Source organism: Sander vitreus, chromosome 9 (genome assembly GCF_031162955.1).
Source record: "Sander vitreus isolate 19-12246 chromosome 9, sanVit1, whole genome shotgun sequence".
Lineage (NCBI taxonomy): Eukaryota > Metazoa > Chordata > Actinopteri > Perciformes > Percidae > Sander > Sander vitreus.
In genome coordinates, this window is record NC_135863.1 from 5546391 (window position 1) to 5565455 (window position 19065).

General features: G+C 38.4%; 1 protein-coding gene across 2 annotated transcripts in view; it reads right to left on the bottom strand.

The window, feature by feature from the left end:
• LOC144523110 (phosphatidylinositol 4,5-bisphosphate 3-kinase catalytic subunit alpha isoform-like) overlaps positions 1-18735 on the bottom strand; it is a 30809-nt gene extending 12074 nt beyond the window's left edge. Inside the window, exons 1-18 of one of the 2 annotated variants that reach the window (XM_078258435.1) lie at positions 18390-18735; positions 17890-17958; positions 11568-11674; positions 11091-11259; positions 10567-10693; positions 9751-9960; positions 9270-9364; positions 8986-9141; positions 8076-8321; positions 7395-7480; positions 6569-6674; positions 4347-4499; positions 4008-4142; positions 1742-1866; positions 1260-1341; positions 784-948; positions 356-459; positions 45-216 (exon numbers count right to left, since the gene is read on the bottom strand). In XM_078258435.1, the coding sequence (XP_078114561.1) occupies positions 45-216; positions 356-459; positions 784-948; positions 1260-1341; positions 1742-1866; positions 4008-4142; positions 4347-4499; positions 6569-6674; positions 7395-7480; positions 8076-8321; positions 8986-9141; positions 9270-9364; positions 9751-9960; positions 10567-10693; positions 11091-11259; positions 11568-11623 (2187 nt within the window). In that variant the 5' untranslated portion in view covers positions 11624-11674; positions 17890-17958; positions 18390-18735. The remainder of the gene's footprint in view (positions 1-44; positions 217-355; positions 460-783; positions 949-1259; positions 1342-1741; positions 1867-4007; positions 4143-4346; positions 4500-6568; positions 6675-7394; positions 7481-8075; positions 8322-8985; positions 9142-9269; positions 9365-9750; positions 9961-10566; positions 10694-11090; positions 11260-11567; positions 11675-17889; positions 17959-18389) is intronic. The other variant, XM_078258436.1, reaches the window with a different exon arrangement.
• Between the last annotated feature and the right edge of the window lie 330 nt (positions 18736-19065).

Sequence of the window (19065 nt, forward strand, 5' to 3'; positions counted from 1 at the left end):
TTATGTGGTACAAGTGTGTGTGTATGTGTATGGGTTCTACTTACCTTCTGCGTCTCATCCTTCTTCTCCTGTTTTAGGATGTCAGTGAGGTTAATCAGCTTCTCCATGGCCTCTACCTGCCTGCTCAGGTGTTTGAGGTACATGCCACATGCCCGGCAGTAAGCCTCTAACAGAAGCCCAAACCTCTGGCTCACTGTTTTATTGTGCATTTCTGACCTGTGAGGAAGCCACAAAGAGAAGAAGGCGACGGAGAGTGCGAGGCCGGGAGGAAAGATGAATTTTTAGCTTTCTAAAAAGACAGAGAGGAAGGAAGGTACATAAACATGGAGAAAAAGCAATTTGAAAGGTGACTCACTTGAGATGCCAGAAGAAGAAATGACCTATCCTTTGATTGGTCAGGGCCTTTTTGAGGAGGAAACGGGCCAGGGGATTGTCAAGATACTGCTCATATTTTAATACCTAGAACAGGAGGAGAGCGAGGAAGGAAAGATTGGAGGGAAAGAGCAATAGAGGAGGTTCAGATTAGTAATTTATATTAATAAACACAACCTTTAAAAATAAATAAATACAACCTAAGGCAGACCAGAAAGTTTTCAACACAAAAGAACTTCTGCTTTCCCACAGATATAACTCTGGCTGCCAAAGACACGCAGGCCAGAGAAAAGTACTTCACAGTTCACTTGAGTCATAGTGCTCTTCGTTCCTCAATGTTTTCCTTTTTACCCCATTCTTTCTTCAAACAGTTCCTTGATTTCAATAGCCCAGACTCTCAGCTAGACCTACCTGTACGAGCTGGATAAGGTATTGGGACAGTTTGTCATCAGTAAGGTATTTGTCAAGGCAGCGTACAGCAAAGTGCCTGACCATGGGATCTGGATAGTTACAGTCCAACAGCTCCATGGCCTGCTCAGGACGAGTTGACGGCCAATCCTTTAACAGACAATACATCTGGAAAACATACAAACCAAGAAATATGAATTTATACTCATTATACACTATTCACAGCGTGTATGTGCGTTAGAGTACTGAAGTATTTTTTTACGGAAGCTTAAAAACAAAAAAAGGAGTCATTTCCTAACAAATTGTTAGTGATCAAACGTGGAATAGATGGAATAAATCTTTACTACAACATGCTTTGCATTTGACACTTACAAACCAAGTCTTTACTATTTCCCTTTGTCATCTTCTCATTTATCAGACACAGATCAAGTATGAAGGAGTTTTATATAACTAGCAGGTATGAAATGGCATGGCATTACCTGTGCTACTTCATCTCTGGAGTTCCATTTGACAGCGAGGAGGATCTTGGGAAGGATCTCAGGGATGTTCATGCAGTAGTGCCTGGTAGAGAAAGAGAAACCGGATAACTACTGTGTGTTGCATCCTAGTTTCAGTCTGAATCTGTTGTTTTTACATATCTAAATCCTGCATAAAAGGTTAAAACAAAATGTGTTACCAGTATTTAGCATGCAGAAATTGGTTACTGTTAATTCCAGAAGTGTATTTTTGTTTTTGTTTTTTAAACAAAATAAATGTTTGAGAGTAACAATTAAAAAGAAAAGAAAAACATTTTCAGCTATTAACCTACAAGAATAAGCCTGTATTAAATCTGGTTTTACAAACAGCTACATACGAGTCTGACCTGTGAAATCTATGCCATGCTATGGTTCTACATAAAGTCAAACTTTAAGTGATATAAAGCAGAGTAGTATAGTGGTATATCTGCTGGTTGGGAGGTTACCTGTGTCTCCAGAGGAAGTCTTTCTCCTGCTCAGTGATTTCTGAAAGAGGGTCTCTGTTACTCAGCTGTCTCATCTGCTCAGTGTCGTTCTCTGTCAGGGCGTGATCTCTGGCCGACCGGTTGCTCTGAAACACAACAGAAAGAAAATAAACTAATAAACACTGTATGATGACATTACTAACACCGCCGTAATCAACCTGTGGCTACAACAATAACAGATGCTCCACTTCTGAAACGTTTCCAGTGGACATTGAAACTGTGATGGAGCCAGAGCACAGTCGGACAGCGATGCAGCCAGATGCTGTGTACAATCGACTTAAGGCTCGTTAGAAAATCCTGAATTTGAGCTTCTTTGTTTTGGCCATCACTTTGGCAAGAGCACAAAATCTGTAGAAAGGTTCTATTTGCCTATTCATACTCCTTCACAAAACCAAGTCTGATTTCTGAATGTCTAGTGTCATTTTTCTCAATTAAGCTTGAGATAAGATTAAATTATTTTCTTTTCAGAAGCAAGCCGGATGATATCATCATCACACCATGTATTGAGTTGGGCACTCCTCACATGTGATACACACATCATGAATAACTTACCACATCCTCTCACATGGCAATGTAACACAAACAAGTCATGGTTCCCTTGCCATACGTCATCTAGAAATCTGACGAGACGAGTTAACACAGTCTAAGTCAACAATGAGTTTTCATAGTTCATTGTTGGGCTGAAAATTAACCACTTTTATCAGATCTATTATTGACCTAAATTAATATAAATGATATCATATCAATTTTCAATAAATAAACTGAAAAGGGCTATAACATTCACTGACATCTAACCAAACATTTAACCAACTAATTGATACAGCTGTGTGTTATAACTGTTGTGCTGCCAATAATGTTTAATGCAACAATTCTTTCACTAGGTAATATTGCTCATCTTAGACACTCACATTTAATACAAGTTTCAATAACACACAACTATAATTACATTTGGTGTCTTATACAGCACACATATCTGTTTACATTACTAACACACTGCCATCACCACTAATTTAGCAGTTTGTGTACAAAAGCACAACCACACTTCACATTAGGGCCTCATTAATCAATGTCCTGCTACAACGGGGTCTAATTAGTGGTGAAATTCAAACACCTTCATTAATAACTTACTTGATGTTCTCTAACTCAGTACATGCTATAAATATTATGTTTTTTTAAATTCGTATTTCAGCTGTTACTTGCTAAATTATTGTAATTTTTTTCAATGAGAATATGAAGGTAAAGATGTATCTTAACCTGTTTCTTAATGCTGCAACTACTATACTTTGTCTTTGTTGTGTGATTTCACATTCGCATGTCTGTCATCATCAGTACAACAGGGCTCTGTATGGCCCAGACTAGAGCTTAGATCGGGCCCAAAAAACCGAGCCCGGCCCGGCCCGACACATTAACTGGAATTATGAGCCCGAGCCCGATTTAAACCCAACATTTTTTTTATACGTGGGCCGTTATACCTGACATTCTCAACTACAATTCTGAGTTGTTTGAACTGAAATCTGTTTAGAATTATTGTAATGAATAATGCAACAAGGATGAAGCATGTAAACTGCGCTGTTTGTTTATTCAGAATGGATGGATCGCAAATGGATCCAAATGAAGAAACGTAAAAAAAAAAACTCTAACTAACCTCGACCCTATAGCTGCTCCCTCAGCCGAATAGTGAAGGTAACAGATCAAGGCAGCAACATAATCAAAGCCTTGGAACCATATGGGAGATTTTCTTGTCTCGATCACCTAATTAATACTGTCCTTCGGCACGGTCTGCATGCTGACGCACTGGCCGACAACAGTGCTGCAGAGGGTGGAGACACGATGTAGCCCAGTTTACCTCACACTCAAGTCAGTGCAGGACATACACCCAGAGCTACGGGAGAACCTGGAGAGGCATAGCTTTCTCCCCACCGAATAAGGCTAATAAAGTAATAATTAAAAAAACACAAATGCTTGGTCAAGGGCCCGGCCCGAGAATAGTAGCGGAAAATATCGGGCCGGGCTCGGGCTCGGCTCGGGCTCGGGCAGAGAATCTAAACTCTAGCCCAGACCTCTTTTGCTTATGCTACCTCAAACCTGCAAGCTCCAAACTGGTCTTTAAGATGTCACTTTAACAGACATTTCTTTACCTGTGTTTAAGTTTCAAAACATAAAACAAACTGCTGTGTTGTTCCACCTTTCCAGTCCACTGGTTGGTGGCCGGTAAGCAGGTTATTACCTGTCCAGAGAGGTTGTAGTTAAACCCCAGTTCCCTCGAGATGGTCCAGTTTGCATGCTCCTCGATTGCATTCATATCTGGGTATTTGACAGAACTACTAAAGTGGTCAAACTCTAGCTCCAGACATGGGGTTTCCTGGACAACAGAGATGAAAATAATATCATCACATTGTGTAAATGACAGTTTCTCACAAAACAGTCAAAACTCTCAATTCAATATGGAACCCTGTCACTTTTTTATGCCACATTTCTGGCACAGTCCCCATATGAAACAGAGCATGTACAGTCAAAAGAATATGTAAAACTTTGTACTTTTGATGAAGATGCTGAATTTGAATACCTTATTAGGGTTGGATCCAGTGACTCCTATGGGGTTGAGGAGGTCTTCAAGGCCGTGAGGGACAGGCCAGAGGTTCAGAGCCATCTTGTTGGCCACCAGAGTGTGTGTGTAGTCAAACAAGTTGATATTACCCCAAGCTAGTGGACAGTGCTCCTACAGTAAAGGGAGAGAGAGAAGTAGAGAGCCACTGATTACAAATGTAATTAGTTTCAATGTAAGACGCTTATGGGAAAAAAACAGACACAACACAGACACAAACACAGATGGCGAATCATTTTGAATCAAAGAGGCTCTAACACAACATATTCTTGCACTCGCAGTGTGAAAGTATATAATTAAATTAAGGTTTCCTTATGCTAAGGACACATTAAAGGCACTTACTCAGAAAAAAATGCTCTTTGGTGAATGCTGTTTATTTGCCAACAATGTGTTAGTTTGCAGCAAAGATTTTAGAGGGCCTTACAAGGTTTAAGTGGGTTACATTGATGTTGTTAAATTTTAACAAGTTCTAATTGAGTTTGATTTATTTCAAAGGCTTTTAAGGTTTAAGAATGTCATGCCTACACTCATTCATCCTGAAAGGTTAAATAGGTAAGCCATGAAATGTGGCCAGCTGTCTTCTGGTACTGTATATGACAGCACAGTCTGGCAGGATATTCAATTAATCTCTGAATTGGACCTCTCTATGAGTGCTTGAAAGATGTACCACTGTTTTATTTTTAGATATAAAAAATCTAAAATTATTTAAACTGCAATACTCCTTCTACCACAGCTACCATCTAAGTATTGGCAAAGGCTGAGGAAATGTTTAAGATAAACTTCAGAGTGAGTCTACACTAAGGGGCAGCGATGAAACCAGGTGACAATGAGGCAGCTGAGGCAGATAGAGTTACCTGCAGACAGCCAGTCAAAATGCACCTATTTATAGTAAGTGCTGGAACAAAAGGCTGCTGTAGAGAAGTGTTTATCTTTCATTTAGGTAGGGCTTGAAAGAGCAGCCGCTAACCTGACCTCAGTCTAGCACTGTGCAGTGCACGATAGGACTCAACCTAGGTGTCTGTTACAATATCCATGTCTGGCATTCATTGATACACTCTACACTCTACACACACACAAACACACACACATCTCTCTCTTCCAGCTTTTCCACCAGAGAGAGATGGAAGAAAAATCTATTTGTGTGGGTGTCTGTTACGAGTATCAGACCCAATGCAGAAAAAACACAGACACACTCCAACTATTTTACACCACATGTTTTCTAAACATAGAGTAAAATGTACAGACAGGCGTTCTTTTTATTGTAAATGTGTTGCAAGTATCAAGAATGTTACTATTATGCTACACAAATGTTATCAAGAAAGCACTAGCCTTTTCAGGTTTTGAATTAAATGTGTTAATCTGTTAACTTCTCAGCCTTAATTTGATTTTGCATTATCTAAATATTCCATTTTCTGTTGTCAAAGTCTGTAGTTCAAATACTTTGATAATGGTTTGAGAGAGAACAGTTAGCCCCATTCACAACATGCCATCAACGTGAAGAGCGAAGCATATTCTAACATGAATGGAAAAGTCCTTACTGCTGATTGTGTTTCTGTTGATGTTTTTTGCCACCACGGTGCCCATGGCCGATTAGTAATTAAACAGAGCCAAAGACGATACCACAGCTCCCATTCACCTTGGACACATATACTCAAACAGACTGACACATAGTAGGGTAGGTTCATCCAATACTAGCACATGCTACACACATACAAAAGGTCCCTCCAGGATGGGTTAGCATGCGAGTGCTAAATAAAAGATTTAGACACATGAAGGTCATCTGCCTTCTGCTATCTTTAGGCTATGACAACTGCAGCACCGTCTGCCTATCTGTAAAAAAGCATACTACTATTGGTATTTGTATGATCAGGTATTAGTGTCCTTTAGCTAACATGAGCTCACATTTAGTTTGCCCAGTTATAGATGTTTTTGTGCTTTAAATATCACAAAATGCAATTTTCACCGTGTACACAAATATGTAATTGCCTTCAACTGTTGTGCTGTTGCTTTTTCCCTCAATCAAACTGTAGATTTTACTTTTCCATAATTATTCCTAACTGTTAAAAAAAAGGAAACAGTTGCATCCAAATAGCCTAGTAAGACACTTCCTGATTTTGCATGTCCACTTTCCTGTAAATTTAAGTTGCATTGCGGAGTCATTTCCTTCTTGCTATCCATCCTACCTCCTTGGCTCCCTTCCTGCCCTTGACAGAGCAGATGGAGAGGCAGAGTCTGGCGGCACGGGGTATGTCTGGGATGTACATATCATAGGTGAGCCACTCATTCCACCTGTAGACAAAGAATGATAGAGATACAGAGATGATTTATGAGTCTGGGGTCAACTAAAAGAACCAGAAACAATCTCAAATATAGGCCTAAAGGGCGGGCAACAAACCCCAAGAACAGGACCTAAAAAGAGCTGTACCACTCAATTCTCAAATGATAGAAAACTGAAATGCTCGGAGACCTTACACTGCTATTACACAAGGCTGAGCAAATACTTTCAGCAACAAAATGTAGACAGTGACACATGCCTAAATTATTGTAAATTTTTTTTCAAACAGGCCTATAAAGTATAGACAGTATTCCTTTTGCCTCTCCAGAGGTATAACAGTGGACTAGACTTTGGTTGACCAGTAATGTAATACAGCAGTTTAGTGTTACTAGCCAGCACTAAACGTTACCCTCCTGCCTTTGACTACTTAAAGTAAATTAGAAGTGTAAATTGTCTAATGCACTCTCTCACTAAAATAAAGAGAAAGTGATTTAAAGTAGTAGTTATTTCCATTATTGGGTACCATCATTGATTTATCGCATTTTATTTGATCTAATTTTTCCTGGTTTTACCTTCCACTGTAAAACATCTCTCACATTGTTTATTTAAGCACTTTTGTAACTATACTAAGAAAATCTCTTCACAAATAAAGTTATTGTTATAATTGAAGAGTCCTGCATTTAAGGGCTGCTGTAGTGAATTAAAAGGTATTGGAATAAAGGGTTGGCAAATACCTGGGGTTAGAGCAGGGTACTCTCTGTGTGTTGACATTGTCACACATCTGTTCACCTCCATGGTAAATGCCTGTTCTCACATATATCTATAATTATACAAGAGAAAAAAAATGCAACAAGAAAAATAAACATTAATAAAAAAGATGTGATATATCTTCTTCACTATAACATTTCTAAGAGATGTGCCTGTTGGACAACTTATCTCATTAATAGCATGTAACAGCTGTCATGTTAAATGATCATTTCACCTAAGTGGCATGCAGCCTGGCAGTTTTGTAAACATATTACATTTACATGTTTAAAAGTTTCATGACAGCACACCAACACAAGCTAGAACTACTTTCCTTTCCTAAAGGTCTCTGTTCACATGAAACTTGGACAATGAATGTTTGTTTCCACAGGATATGAGGGATTTGGAAGAGGGGGTACTTTGCACAACTGAAATAACAGCCCATAGATTTTGCTCGAAAACATATCTTCATTCATTAATCTGCAAAAAATACAATAAACACCATTCACAATTTTTTGTGTAACTAAAAATGAATTTGTCTCACTTTGGCCAATTCTTGTCTTCTCCTACCATCCATGTAAGAATAGAGCATTAGAGTCAAGGAACTGTTGTTTAATTTGACTGATCAACACAGACACTGGCATATTCTTGTAAGCACTATGTGTCCCCACCTTGTCTATGTCCCGTATATTGACGTTAACATAGGTGGCACACAGGATTCGTATTCGCAGGGTTCCGTTGATGGTCCACAGTGACTTGGCAGCTGCCTCGCCATTCATATAGGATGTTGCCGTAGAGATACGTCGAGAGTATGATGGCATGACAAAGTTATCTGTAGGCAACTGAGTGTATAGGCTGTCCTTAGCCATTAACATCAGGTTAGGCAGCCTGCCCAGCATGATGCAACTACGGATATACTAGAGGGAGAGAGGGAGAGAGAGGGAATGACGCAGTTAGGACTGTTAGAACGAAAGTACAGAGAGCTGCTAGAGTTACATTGTGCGTAAGTGTAACCAGTGATATCAATCGTTTCCCAGCAGCTGCCGAGTGAATGCAGAGGAAACAGTGACACTTTGTGCATCTTCTATTTTGATCTGGCTCACATGGAGTTTTTCCGGACTCTGAGCCTGGGCTCACATCATGTACATGCATGAGGAAATGGTTTCAGTGTTCTAATGAATGGCAATGTTGTTTTGACAAATCCACAAAGGTTACAATAAATAAAGGATCTGAAATAACTCAGGCTTTGGTTATATCCTGATACAGATTTATCAAAAAATCCTGGATCAGCCCTGAGCTGATCCATCTTAGACCACAGTTGAATGGGTTTCTGTGCAGACTGCCCCTAACTACAGTATGCCTGCTATTTTTTCTCTTTGAGCCAATAAATTAAGTCGTTCAAACTCTTTATTCATGCAAGGCAGAAATGTTGTGCTTTCTTCAACACGTTTGGTATTAATCACTGAAATTATAAACCAAATATTTACTTCCTGTATACATTATTATTCATGTTTTTAATGTCATTTAAGGTCTAAATTATCACAAATTGAACGGTTTATATAACAAAATAGATTTTCTTACCTTATACTGGCTGATGGGGTACTTTTCCAGCAGGTACTCATCACAGCCACATACTTTGAGAATGTATTTACCCTGATATTCCTGAACACACATCTTTAGCTGCTCTGGGGAAAGCAGCATGCTACGTGTCTTCTTACGAATGGCCTCTGCAATCACCTTTAGGATAAGATACATGCAGACAGCCTACATTAGACACCCTTCAATTTCCCTAACACTGAATTTAAAAATAAAAGTGGCTCATGGCTGATTCATTGTCTATTTATTTTAGGACATATTCATGCCACCTGTTCAGGCACACAGTCGTGGTTGATCTTCAATGTATACTTTTGTTTGTCGTTGTTAGGAGAAACAATCACCCAAATCACGACAATAATCTGACCTACAAAATGAAAGAGACGAAAAAGAAAGCTGAGAAAAAAGAATCAATAAATAAAATGTTACTTATGCAGCAACCCAGAAACAATAACCACCCACCTTCAATTATTCTGACGCCTGAGGGTATTGTATTGAACAGTAGTAGCACCTCAATCAATTCATTGAATGCCCTGCTCATTACTGCAGTTCCTAACCATTGTTAAGGCTGGTTAGTAGCGATTATGTATTGATGGGAGGCTAAAATATTAACTTTTTGCTCCCTGTTGTCCTCCTGTTGTCTTTAAGTGCTTTCTTTGTGTTTTATTTTCTCAAAATAATAATAATTTTCAATTTCTCATTTTAAACCAGTCAAATTGTGCACTGAGAAAAAAGGCTAAAGCTGTTGCCTACCTTTGTCCAGTTTGCTATAGATGTGTTTGGGAAGTTCCTGTGTGGATTCTACATTCGGTGGGTAAACATACAGAGCTCTACTGTGGGGCCCGCTGGCGTCTCTCAGCTCCACAGAGTCCTTACAAACATTCAGGATGTTTCTCCTGAAGTCCTGAACCTCAGGGTCCTTCACAAGATCAAACTCACACACAGGCATACCAATGGCAAACCCTGAAAGAATAGAAAGTAAAGGCAGTGTTTTTCAGTCTTTTAAGGTCATTTTGGGCTAGATTGGTTTGTTTAGAGATACAGTAAAATAATGTTTTCCTCCTCTATCAACTGTAGCTTCCTAAAACATAAAAAACAATACAACAACAAAAAATGTAAGTAGCTTCAGTATATCAGTTCTGCTCATTACATAAAGCTCAAAATTTGCCTAACAACATAGCTTTTTCATTCCCATCTTAACCTGTAGATAAAACCACCAAATATCCTACTTAGTTTGCTTCAGCTAAACAGAGAAACTTTATTGCATATTTTGTCTTTCCCATTTAATGAAAAAAAGCAACTATTTAGATTAACTATAAAGTATCTAGCAAATTAAACACTAATTATTTGCTTAAAATCTACCAAATATGTTGCTAAGTAGCAAAATGAGCAAAATGAAGCAAAGTAGTTCTTTTTTTTTTAACTGAACAAGAAACCCTCCTTTAAATGAGTAATGTTCCAAACAATATTTTTATTCACTTTATTATTATTCATTTATTTTAAAAGTAATAAGAACAAAAATGAACCACAGCTACAACAGAACCAGTGCTGTCATAGGAGACCTCTCACCAATCTCTCTGTTGAGGATCTTTTCCTCTCTGTTGCCAACTGGTTCAATGACCTTAAGGAAGGGCTGGAAGAGTCGGAGGTCACACAGCCTCCTGGTCTCGTCATAGAACTCCTCCCGCTCTGCTTCCTGCAGGCAGGGGAAAAAAAACACGGACTGTGTTGAAACACTTCCACTTTCTTTTTTTATGAAAACCGATGGTGATGGCTGCTCTGACGGCCTCCCTGCCGGTGAATGTTTTGGAAAAGAGCAATTGTGTGTTTTTAAGCACAGAGAAGCATTTTCTAAGGCTAAGATAAGAAGTGCTCAGGTTTGTATTGAAGAAAGCAAGATGTGAACAACTCTTCAGACAACAACAGTTCCAGGGACCGATTTCTTTTTACTAGCACCTATGGCAGCTCCAGACAAATTACTGTTCTCCTTTATAAACAACTTTTCTGGGGTCGTTCCATCAAACTTCCAACTAATTAATTTAGATGGACACCTCTGCCTACCAGATATTCAAATAGAGATTGAGAGTTCTTACCTGTGTAACACTGACAAAGATGTAGGACGTCTCCTCCTGTAGGAGGTGATGGAGGGGATATTTCCTGGCCTCCTTGAACAGCTCATGTTTGATGGTGATGAGTGTGGCCTCACGGAGACACTCCAGGGTCAGAATCATCCCATTGGGCAGCAAGCAGTCAACCAGGATCCTGCAGACACATTCAGCATTATTATAATATTTTGATGACCTTAATTATTTACTTTACACTTACTATGTCCCCTTAGGGCATTTCACACTCATAAGAGTTTCCAATAAGGAATATATAAACAAAATAACATTCTAACAACAATAACTGAATACTACATAATATAATGAATGCATAGGCATGTGAACTTTAACGACTTTTATATTTGCAGTAACATGAAATTAACAGGCTACTTGTCAAGGCATGTGTACAGTACACAATAAAAAAATACAAAATGCACTTGTATCCACAATATAATCCAGTGTGCATACCTGGGAGGCATTAAGTGGATGCCCCATAGCTCCCCTGAGGACGGCCTGGGAGGCATGTTCCTCTCTGTCTCCCAGCTCGGTCACAGAGTTAAGCTGCAGAGCACAACCTGAAAAATAACAACACTTTTAAGCAAGTTCTGACCATCACAGTGTAAAGCATAGGCTAAAAGCCCTGCTCAACTAGAGCCCCAGTTGTGATACTGAATGTAAAAACACTGAGGTGCAGTTTATTTGGTAAATACAGTTTACTTGATGCTTCTGTTTGTAAAGCAACTTAGTCAGAAGTAACCGACGTTACAACAGAAGTGACCAAATAACACACATTGTTCAAAAGGTTCATGTGCTACACTTTCAAGGTGACCCCAAAGGGTGCACTTGAAAGCACCCCACAGTGCTGCCAACTAAGCAACTGTTAATGTGCCTAGTGACCAAAAAAAAACTCCATCAAACTATTCTTTTAAAAAAATATGAATTTAGTGACCCAATCAGGCAGCCACAGTTTTGCATTTAACAACTGTTTTATAGATTTGGCAACTTAATTTCAAAAACATGAGCTGCTTCCAGTTGAAGAGAGTGGCCAGTACTGCTCAGTGAATCTAGGCCAGTCATGTTAAGCCAAAATGGGGGTCAACCTAGAACAAATTGTAACAGAAGCAAACTCAACTGATTTTGTATCCTCGATATGTCCTGAGTGTGGGGAAAAAAAGTTTAGAAAAAGACCAAAATATAGCCTATTCATACGCCTACTCATTCTTTTTCTCACGTGAATAGGGTAAACATTTTAACCTTTAGATGACACCATGAAAATTACTGAGTTGATTATTTACATCAAGACAAACACAAAATGTATTGCAAGTTTTTTTAAATTGTTTGTTAACATGGGAAAACGGTGCATAATCTAATTATGTATGTGCTAATTTGCATAAATACAACAAATCTAAACATTGGGTATAGCCAGGTGAAAATGTCTTGTTGAATCTTGTTGCCATCTTACAGTAAAAGACTATAGAGGGAAACAAATGTCACCATAAGGGGAAGAGATTCACTCATTCATTCAAGGTCCACTCAACTGTCAATCAACTAAGTCACTAAGCTGTTACTCAGGTAAGAAAGATTTCCTAGAGTTTCTCCTACATGGATTATTCAACCTATATTAATAAAACATACCTGGTGATCAACTACAATTTATTGGGAACATCTGGATGTGTGTTGAGCTGTGGTATGACTATTATTGGTGAAACAATGTCAAGTTTAGGATTAGTGAACTGTGTAGCTGTGACGAGAATGAAGATGAGATTCTCTAGTGGTGCATTGTGTACGGAATTTGATTGTTTGATCCAGCCACTTCTTACTTTACCTACCTTTTGTCTTCTGCATTCTCCTTACCCTTGTCTCCTGTTCTTCCCTCAGACTCATCCCCCAGAAACAGTCCCACGGACCCAGCCCCAAAACCCCATCTCTGTAATAATAATTAATAAAGGCTGGTTTTTAAAGTACTTCTTCCTGCCTCTATGTATTAATACTCATGGGTAGCCTAAATGGGTTCCATTCAGACCTTAACATTAAGTCTTTTACTGTAAGATGTCAACAAGACATTTTGACCTGGCTATACCCAAGTGAGACAAACCCACCGTTTGCCTATGTTAACAAACAATTTCAAAAAACAATTATCATGTTTGTCATGTATTGTATGTAAATAATCAACTCAGTAATTTTCATGGTGATATCTAAAGGTTAAAATGTTTACCCTATTCACGTGAGAAAAATAATGAATAGGCGTATGAATAGGCTATATTTGGGTCTTTTTCGAAACCTTGCCCTAATGGGATTCTTCGGGGCTTTTTTTTCCTTACTCAGGACATATTAAGGATACAAAATCAGTTGGGTTTGCTTCTGTTGCAATTTGTTCAACCTTTTTTCATAAAATGACTGGACTAATCTGCAGTCCTGCCTACTCGCTGTGGCTGAGGCTCAGCTGTGCTCACTGAGTCAAAGAGAACAAGCGTGTTCAGTCAGCCACACAGTAGCAAGACTAAAACAAGTGCAGTGACTGACTGCAGAGCGTCGATGGCATGTGTAAAACTGGCATAGTTTACTGCTTTATGTCACTCAAGTGTATCTTACCAACAGGCTGCACTTACAAAAGAGACCTTAACCTGAGGACAGAAGGGTCTTCAGGTAACCAAAACAGGTCTTTAACAACAAAGCATAAAAGTTTCATTTATGGAGGACAACCTTTGTAGTAATGGGAGATCACGCTAGCTAAGGGCTCTCATTCAAAGAAGACAACTAATGCAGCTTTTGAAGCAGATAATACTATGAACTATTTTCCCATCTTTAACAAGAGATGGATATTGATACTAAAATATTTGTACAAATGACCAGTCCAAAACAGGTGAAATGTGATGTGCCTACCCTGTTTTTTGAAACATTAATCTTTCATTCTGACATTAGTTTGACATTTATATTAGCCAAACATACAAGATGTATGAAATGTCACAAAGTGCAGTACTGTATCTGTACTGGCTTAAAACTTTACCTTAAAACTGCTTTGTAACTGCTACTACAAATTTTGGCAAGTATGTAGTAGCCTATGCTGATTACTGTGTGCATGTCATTGACAAATATAGGGAGGACATTCAACTGAAGCTGCATTAAATCAGGTTGTTTTAACCAAGATTATGCTGCAAGATGTTTTTTTCAACTACATTTAAGTTCAGTGTTATAGACTAACAGTATTATAACAATAAGCAATATTAAAAATATCCAGTTTATTCCCATTATTTCCCGTTTATTCCCGTTAATTCCCATGGAAAGTTTCCAACTTTGAAAATTCCCAGAATTTTGCAACCCTATTCATTTACACAAGTATTTTAGACAGACTGCTAATGTCCAACACTCACAAACACAAAAACAACACAGTGACTCAACTGTAACAGATTGTGACATAGTGATGGGAAAGTATGTGTTTGGGCTCTTAGAAAATTACAACATGCCTTAATTTAACCTTCAGCCAATTTAGGGCCATAAACAACTCTCAGAAAAGCAGGATGAGAGGAAAACACAGAGATATTATTATTATCATTCATCCAGCCAATATACATCAATCATTCATTATGGTGAAAGTGACTCTGTCTTGATAACATTAGCTGTCTAGACTATATTAGCTTTAAATCTTAAGTACAACAACATATTTTGAGCAAAAATAGCCAGTACTAATAATCTAGAAGACAAACACCCATCATAACAGCACTGTAGTGTCATGTACTGTCTTGGTGTTTTCGCACATTGACAATATTTGTGTTACAACATTATGAGAAAAAGGCCTGCCCTTCTACTGTATAGGACTGCACAAAGGCAAACTATACAGAAGATATGATAATATACCGTACTGTACATTGATGTATTCAAACAATATTGTATCTCATCTTTTCAACAAGGGGTGGTGCATACTTTCTCTGAGAAAAAAAAAGCATTAGCAAATAGCATAAGGATAGAATTATCAAGCAGGTAGAAGCCTTTACTTTTCATTTCACACAGCTATGGCACTCAAATAAGTTAAGGTCATTGTATCGCCAAAGATACATATATAAACACTTATCTGTCAAAGTAATAATCAAAAATCCACTTGATATTGTGTCGCCTTTTACAACACCAATATTACTTTCATATGCCCCACCTCTATCTAACAGGAGTCAACGCACTCAACATTGCCTCTGGGTCCCAGATCAGATGCAGTAGTAAATAAGGGTGGGAAAAATAATTGATTTTAAAACAGAGTGACTGAAAGAGGATGGGATAATGGACAACAACTTAAGAGTTTAGGCAGAAAAAAAAATGGCAAAAAGGGAAGAAAAAAAAGTTTTTGTATACACATGATCTAATAAGACATACATAAAATAATTAGTCAAAACACATTTAGGTTGTTCATCTACTTCACCACATGACATCTGACCACCTCATGTTTCATGTTCTAAGAAGCCGACTGAGCCTCTGACATGGAAGATTACTGCGAGAGAAGGTGACTTTCACAAGCATGTTTAAGGCTTAAGCATGGAATGACTACAAAATAAAACCCTCAGTAGACAAAACATTTCATTAAAACTTGTGTGTGACAAATACTGTATATGTCAAAATCTAAGCTTTGTCTAGCTGCTTTGTCTAGGAAGTGATCAGCAAACTCTGAGTAGCAAACTCAGATTTATATGTATATTTTTTCAAATCAAGCATGGAAATGTACATTAAAAAATTGTTGCATCAATAATCGGTTTAGAATAGAATCATTGGCCTCTGAATTGGAATCGAATCGTGAGGTGCCAAGAGATTGCCACCCCTAGTAGTTAAGGCACCTGGCAAGATGCCCTCCTGCACCAGACTTTAGAAGTGTTTTGCAGGGTTTGACTAACTGGGAGGACACCATAGGGCATTTCCACGACATGCCAGTAAATCTCATTGCTGACTTTGGAGCACATTAGCCTCTGAATCACCACCCACATCTCCAATTTTCCAGTAATTCAAATAGGACTGGTGTTGTGCTCACTGACAGCTGTTTCCCTGGTTGGAAAAGCAACAAAGCCAAACATATGTTTGTAGGCATGATTAAGATCACCTTCCTGTGCCAGAGCCAGAAGAATGGTCACGAAAATAGCCACAAGCATAGATGAGATGGACACAGCAAGTGGACAGCAACTGTCTTAAAGTTGACAAACAGAAATAAAAACTCTTAATTCTGCATATTTCCTTAATCTACTTAAAAAACGGCACCAAAATGAAACGGTAATTTGGTCAGATTATCAGGTGGTGGAGGCTGCTCAGGAAAAGGGTGCCTGTACTGCTCTGCTTGCACTATTGCAAATATAAAACTGGCCAGGTTAAGCATACAGGGCAAGAATGGATGTATATCTACATGATGTACAAGGAGCAACGGAGTTAAAAAAAAAAAAAAGAAAAGTGGATTGCACCCTCTGAAATTGTAAGTGACCATCCTGGCTGACTCCAGAGGAATGACTGCCCCCCTCTATATTCAAGCTACACTATATATAAACACCTGGCTATAGTAATCCACTATGGTGTGTCATGATAGAGTTTTGAAGGCATGCCGTCCTTCACAGAAATCATATTTGTTTATTCATGTTTCAATTCTAAGTATGTATTTCCTTTATAATTGTCTGTATTGTTAATACTTTCTTATTTGGTCCAGTCGGGGTGGGATGGGGAGGGCCGGGAGGGGGGTGTTTTGTGTGTAAGAAAAAGAAAAACTCATGTACCTGTACTGCTGTGTCTCTGTTTATAATATATATTTCTCAATAAAAAGAGGTTTAAAATAACAAACAAAAAAAAAAACAGTTAAAGTTTAGTTGTGACCTTGTGACTGACACAAATATGCATGACATTGATAGTTAACCAGAAAGAAAAACAGCAAACTTTATTTACAAAGAAGAGTAGCATTGAATATGTACAAAAACAAGCTAAAGCGGAAATCCCTGAATTAAAACAAACCACCCACTGAGCATTTCTGCAATCTAATACCCTGATCAGGATGCAGCTAAGCACTTTAGGACAAAAGAGGAAGCTTCCTCACAACACAGGATGTGTGGAATGGGGAAACATTGGCCTAGACACAAGCTTGCTTTGAATATTGAAACTAAAAAAAGAAGTTGTGTGAGCTAACAGTGGCAGGTTGGCAAGATCAAACATATGTTTAGTCTCTACAGACATAACATATTTGTTGTAGAGGTCTGTATGGAAGCCCATTTCCGCCAATGCGATGAAAAAAAAGAAGATCCTGTAAGTCAATATAATGAAAGACTTTCTCATTATGACTTAGTATCTCAAAATAATGACTTACTATCTTGAAATAATAAGATAGCATTTCAAAATAATGACTTTATTTTGAGAAAGCTTCTCATCATTTTGAGATATTAACTCAATATTTTGAAAAAGTGTCTCATTATTTTGAGATACTAAGTCATTGTTTGGGGATGCTAAGTTGTTATTATGAGATACTAAGTATTTTTTATGAGATACTTCATACTTCAGTCATTATTATATGATACATTATTTTGAAAAGTTTCTCATTATATTGACTTGCAGGATCTTTTTTTCCATCACATTGGCGGAAATGGGCTTCCACAGTTTGGCCAGTTGCACCATATTACACAACGAAATGAGTTTAGGAAAACACTTGTGAAACCTTGATCGATTTACATTTTTATTTTGTCCATCACATTAACGTTAGATTTGCAGTTTCAGAAAGAAAGATAACATTTGATATAAAATCCCTTTGCTGGACTGTCAACAGAGAGGAATTAGTGAAGCATACCTAAGAGACACGCCCTCCTATTTTGATGATGGGACAGTTCCACCCTTCATGTTTCGATCCATCTTCACGCTGTCACAGAAATATGTGTTGGGAGGAGAGGAAATGAAAACACAAACAACATAACACACATTCTGCAATCAGCAGATTCACACTGGCTAGCAGCAGGTTAGCTAACGTTGGGTGTTAGGGAATAACAGCTGCACAGCACTGTTAGCTCTCGATATAGCATAATGATACGAATATAACGTTAGTAACGTTATAACAATGCAATTAGTTTACAACCACTCTATCAATGTCGGAATAACGTTAACGTTACCACATATCTTTCGACTAAGTTAATGCCCACCAGTTTGGAAATGGTTAGCTAGCTAGCTCTCTTGTTCACTAGCTAAAGGCTAACGCTGAGCCTGTTCCCCTGTAACGTTAAATATATTCCCAACATTAAACACAAGCCATTTGCCTATTTAAAGGTAGGTAGGTAATTTCGCATGATAACTTACCCTGCTGAATTGGCGTCAACGCAGCGTTCAAAGTGTTTGAAGATGCTGGTCTGACCCTGGCTAGCCTTCCATCTATCCAACAGTCCCCAGCAGTTCCCAAAGCAGGCTATCTGTCGCCTGTCAGCCTCTTTGCCAGCAAACCGTTACTCCACACCGACTATAAACCCTCTCGTGTTATGGGTTGTACGGCGTACAGTTACAGAACGTATGTCCAAAATGTCCAGTCAGTAGAGCTCTAGCTGAGGATGTTATGAGCAGCTGAACTGCTGGTCGACTGGACAAGTTGTCTTGCTGCGGCACTGCAGCCACGCTGTCTTTCAGGGGCCCTCCTCCCTTCCTCTCTCAAACACATCATACACAGAATGAAACTGGGTGTGAGTTATCCGTGTGATGTATTAGAGGTAAAAAACTAAAATGTCGCCTCAATTATGTTTCAAACCACAAAAAAACATATGTTTTATTCAGCTGTTATTACAGGATCACTGGAAGCCTATACCGCCAATGTGATTTAAAAAAAAAAGGTCATGTAAGTCATTATTATAATGACAAACTTTCTCGAAATTATGACATACTAGCCATCAAAATAATGACATAAGCCTATATCAAAATACTGACATAGTATCTCAAATTAAAGTATCTTAAAATAATGTATCTCAAAATAGGGAGAAACTTTCTC